Source organism: Octodon degus, unplaced genomic scaffold (genome assembly GCF_000260255.1).
Source record: "Octodon degus isolate 3935 unplaced genomic scaffold, OctDeg1.0 scaffold00233, whole genome shotgun sequence".
Classification (NCBI taxonomy): Eukaryota; Metazoa; Chordata; class Mammalia; order Rodentia; family Octodontidae; genus Octodon; species Octodon degus.
In genome coordinates, this window is record NW_004524809.1 from 2,239,206 (window position 1) to 2,244,632 (window position 5,427).

The 5,427-nt window shown below is 43.3% G+C and overlaps 1 protein-coding gene across 6 annotated transcripts in view; it reads right to left on the reverse strand.

The window, feature by feature from the left end:
• Positions 1-5,427, reverse strand: part of Raf1 (Raf-1 proto-oncogene, serine/threonine kinase) — an 83,744-nt gene that overhangs the window by 25,099 nt on the left and 53,218 nt on the right. For 4 of the 6 annotated variants that reach the window (XM_023705940.1, XM_023705941.1, XM_023705939.1 and 1 more), the window contains exon 2: positions 1,351-1,583. In XM_023705940.1, the coding sequence (XP_023561708.1) occupies positions 1,351-1,557 (207 nt within the window). In that variant the 5' untranslated portion in view covers positions 1,558-1,583. Of the gene's footprint in view, positions 1-1,350; positions 1,584-5,427 lie in introns of those variants that run through there. The other 2 variants (XM_023705942.1, XM_004645613.2) reach the window with 1 other exon arrangement.

Genomic DNA, 5,427 nt, shown 5'->3' on the forward strand with positions numbered 1-5,427 from the left:
CTCCCCCCATACATAATGACTTCCTCCAACTGTTTCAGGAGCCATTAAGAGTAGGAGAAACCACTTGGGGTAAGAGAACTGCAGACAGCTGACACTGTCCAGCAGGTGGCTCCTCTACCCTCTGAAACTGGCACTCCTGAGGTGACCTGAGTGGGAAAGCCTGGCCTCCTCTGCCAGAACCTGGGCACAAACTGCAGCCTCTATATCATTAGTTCTCAACCTGAAAGCTGTCAAGGGCTGTATTGCTGACCAAAACAGCTATGAAATAATCATAGCTGCCAATGCCCTAAGTCCACTGCATTTCATAAGGTCAGGACACAGAGGCACAAATACTGCATAAATATGTCTACATAATTTGGCTGAGTAAAGTCAGCAAGGGGTCTCAACATGGGCCAGGTTTTATGGGCCCACACAATTAAACTGGCAGTAGATGCTTATGGAGAAGATAGTAAGAGACAGGGGTAACGCCAGATGCCAGATGGTGGCACATGCCTGTCATTCCAGCACTTGGGAGGCTAAGGCAGGCAAATTGCTGTGAGTTTGAGACTAGTGTGGGTTACACAGTGAATTCAAGGCTAGTCTAAATTACAAAGTGAGAACATGGGCGGCTGCTCCTGGTTGAGGGTCGTCCGCACCTAAGACAGGAAGATGGTGGCCGCAAAGAAGACGAAAAAATCTCTGGAGTCCATCAACTCTAGGCTCCAACTTGTTATGAAAAGTGGAAAGTACGTGCTGGGGTACAAGCAGACGCTGAAGATGATCAGACAGGGCAAAGCGAAATTGGTCATCCTTGCCAACAACTGCCCAGCCTTGAGGAAATCTGAAATAGAGTACTATGCTATGTTGGCCAAAACTGGTGTCCACCACTACAGCGGCAATAATATTGAACTGGGCACAGCATGTGGAAAAAATGTAGAGTATGCACACTGGCAATCATTGATCCAGGTGATTCTGATATTATTAGAAGCATTACAGAACAGACCGGTGAAAAATAAACCAAGCAGAATTTTTCTTGTTTTATAAAAAAAAAAAAAAAAAAAAAGTGAGACCATGTCTCAAAAAAACAAAAAAAGGAATCAAGCTTTTCAAACAGAAGTCTTAGAAATGCCCCCACATGAATGTGCTGACTTGAAAGAAACCATTCCAGGCTAGAGTAACAACAGAAGAAAGGCCATCAGGTAGGGAAATGCAGGGAGTTTAGAAAGAACAATAATATAGTAGTATACAAAAATCAATTTCTAAAGCTCCTAAATGACAATGAGATTCTGCCTGTACATAGTTGGGCAGTAGGAGCCACACTATTTTCTACAGGCAGGCAAAAGCTGAGTTCTTTAGGAGGAACGCACATACCACTGTTCTCTGCTTATTTGGCAAGAAAACCCGGATGGTGCTGCTCGTCTTCGAGGACTCTGTGAGTTTGCCATCATCTGAGGCCCGGCGCTGATAGCCAAACTGCTGCACAATCGTTGGGGAGATGCAGCTGGAGCCATCAAACACAGCATCCTTAAGTCCAAAACCATTGCTGATCGTCTTCCAAGCACCCTGTATGTGCTCCATGGATGCAGCTTAAGAAGTAATTAAATCTGGTAGAAAGACAAATAATTGTAATTCTAAAAGGAAAGCACTTAACCCAAGAACACAATATAGAGAGTATAAAAATTGTATGAGTTTTTATAATTTATAAACAAATTACCAAGAAACTTCTATAATAGCAAAATTCAAAAAATATTTCATATAAAAGCTCAAAGTGAGGAAGTGGAAACCAGAAGTCAAAGACTTATGTTTTTGAGATACGGTCTCAATCAGTAGTACAGGCTGGCCTTGAACTCAACAGCATGATGCTCCTGGCTCAGCCTCCCAAGTGCTGGATTTACAGACCTGTGCCACCATGCCCAGCTAAAACTTATTAAGGAAAGAAAACACTTCTAGAATATGTGTTAAATGCTTATGAACTATCACTTAATTTTTATAAGAACCCCCCAAAAATTTCCTTTGACCACTCTTTTCCACCCTCTTACTAGAGACAAAACCTAGGACCTTCTGAGCTATATCCCCAGCCCCTCTTTTTAAAACATTTTGCATTTTTGAGACCAGATCTGCTTATTATCTTTAAGCTCCCTGGTCTGTGCTCAAAACTGGTATCCTCTTGGCTCAGCCTCCCAGAGTGTTTCGACTACAGCTATGTAACACCATGTCTGGCTCACATTCTTCTTTAAACTGCATTATCTGTTTGGGAAAACCTAGGGTACTGATAGTTGCCACTATCAGTTCTGGTGCAGAGGCAAAGCTTATTTACAATCAGAATAAATGACAGATGGCCACCTACTTTAAAAAAAAAAAGTTTTAATGAGGCACTAAAACAACTGCTGTGGGGCCAATCACACAGTCAGTTAGATAGTGTTTTCGATGTGAGAATTAGCAAGGCCCTAATGCTGGTTTCAATGTCAGCAGAAGCAAGTAGTTTGTTCCTCCTTTGGAAAACTGTGAGGCTGATAAAGTCTCCTTCTCAATCCTCCCTCAGAATCTTGTTTAGTCTTATTAACAATAGCTACCTCTGACTAGAAACTGCTGGTCTGCAGTGGTACACAGGCACATCTTTTCCATTATGCACGATAACCCTCACAGGGATCTAGGTAGAAACTGCATTCCCAATGAAGCCGAGGAAATTCATACACCCAGCTTATGAGTGGCAGAGCTAGGATTCAGAACTGGGCTGCTCTATCTAGAGACCTTGTTCCCACATTTTCCATGACACTGGAGTCATTTGTCCAGTCAGAGCTGAGACAACCAAAAACTACAGACTAAAAACTCATTTTCACCTCAAAAGTTCCTGTGCAAATACTATGTGATAAACTTTCAAATCAGGAGAGGCTGGGTATTAATATCACCCCTCACCACACCTGTGGGTTCCAGTCATGATTCAATCAACCAAGGCTCAAGAATATTTTTAAGTTGTGTTCATAGTGAACACACACTGCTTTTCTCTTGTTATTCTCTAAACAATACAGTGTAACACCATTTGCATGGCATCTACACTGTACTATGTATTATGAGTGACCACAGACAATGGAGTGTACTATGCAAACAGGGTCTATGCAAACACACAGGTCACTTTCTACAACAGTCTTAACCAGATGCAGATTTTGGCACAGGGAAATAATGGGGGCATCCTGACACCAGGGCCCAGAAGACAACAAGGGACACTTGAATCTATAACTGAGAAACTATAGGTCCAGAGACCTATGATGACAACACTGGGCTCCTCTCACAGTCTTTCTGGAGAATATGATACTATCTACTAACATTTTAAAATGTTCCTAGAGCCTGCTTTTAAAATCTACTCCAGGAGGGCTGGCCAGATAGCTCAGTGGATTAAAGCACCTGCTTAGGCAGACGCAGGGACTGGGGTTCAATCCCTCCATGCCTTGCCGGCCCCATCCCTGGGGCTCGCTGATGTACAAAGTGAGACTAGGCATGGGGGCACACGCCTGTAATCCCAGTGCTTGGGAAGCTGAAAACTGGAGATTTACTGAGTCCAATCTATGTAGTGAAACCCTGTAGATCCTGTACTAAATACGCTTAAAAGGAAAAAAAAAAAAAAAGTTCAGCTGACTAAGTGCCTGCTTATGCAAGCACAGGGACCAGAGTTCGATCCCTGGCACCATGCAGGCCCTGCCCAAGGGTACACTGAGCGGACCACTGAGTCCTGGTGTATTGGCACACACCTGTAATCCCAGTGCTAGGGAGGCCAAAAACAGGAGGATCACTACGAGTCCGAGCTGCGTAGTGAGACCCTGTACCACATACATTTAAAAAAAAAAAAAAAAAAAATCTACTCCAGGAATTTATCCTACAGAAACATAAAACAAGGCTATAAAGATACAAATAGGATAAAAATATCAATTGCACCATGGTTCAAACTACAGAAAAGAACAAATACTCAACAATAGGGAAATAAATCATAGTAACATACATGTGATAAGCAGAAGTAAATGTATATATACAGAGATGGAAAGGTACCCAAGCAAAAAACGCAGTCAGAACTTCCTTTACATTAACCCCCCAAAAAGGAGGAAAATTGAAATTATACAGGAGTCAGAAAATCTAGCATTTTAATTACAATGTTAACATTATTTTAGTGGGACTGTAAGAAGTTGTTTTATATATGAATATACCTACTTAAAATTTTTTTTAACGATTTACTATTACTACAATCTTCTACAACATATGTTATTTCTGTAAGGGAAGAACAAAATGACAAAACCCCAATCTGTCTCCTGTTTCTGCCACCTATGCTGCACTCTCCTAACTCTTTCTGGGGGAATCTGTTATGGTTTGTGTCTAGTTGTTCCTCCAAAGCCTCAAGCAGTCACTGAGGCACAGTGTGTGATTACCTCAGGATCTAATGCTGTGATTATGGATGTGAGTGCTGCTGGGATCATGAACGTGAGTTCTACACTCACTCTGGGGTGGACAGCCTGAACACAATATAAAGGAGCTCTCCGCTGCTGCTCTTCCTTTTTTGCTCTTGCTGTTTTGCTGTTTTCTGCTGCCACTGAACTGTTGCCCTCTGCCACATGCCACTCTGCGCTGGAGCCAGCTCTACACAGCTCAGACTCGTAGTGATCCTCCTGTCTCTACCTCCCCAGCTCTGGGATTTCAGTGGTGCACTGAAACACCTGGTTTCAGTGGCCACCTTGGCACAGGGCTGGCATGGCATGTGGTACAGGGGATTGAACTTCTATGCGTTTGCCAGGTAGGCACTTAGCTGCCAAGCTATCTCCCCAACCCCTTAGGTCACTTTTTATGAGTACCTACAACACCTAGTTCTTCCCTGGACTCTTTTTTTTTTTTTTTTGCCTACTCAGGAAAGAGATACAGGAAGTCTGGACAAGATGAAGGACACAGATGAGGTGGAGTGAGGAAAGATTCACCTGTACATCTCACATCTCACCAGTCTGACAGAATGTGGCCCCTGGTACACTGAATGGTGACCAGACCAATCTCATGGCATCACTCCCTGTTTAAAAGACAGAACAAAACCTAACTGCCTTAATGAGGCTGCCAAGACCTTTCAGAAAATACCAGCCTTCACATCACAGGATTTCTCTTATTCCCTTTACTAAAAAGCTATAACTACCAGAAATAGGCAAGGTAAGCCAGGCAAAGTGGAGCAATCCCAGCATTCTGGGAGGCTGAGGTGTAAGGATCACAACTTCAAGCCCAGCCTAGGCAACTTAAAAGTAAGGGAGACCTTGTCTCAAGATTAAATTAAGGGGGCTGGTGAGATGGCTCAGTGGTCTAAAGCACCTACTTAGAACAAGCTAAGCTAGGTTAAGTAAAAGCACAGCGACCACGGTTCAATCCCCAGCACCACATGCCAGCCAGCCCCGCCCCCTGGTGGGCTGAACTGGCCACACACACACA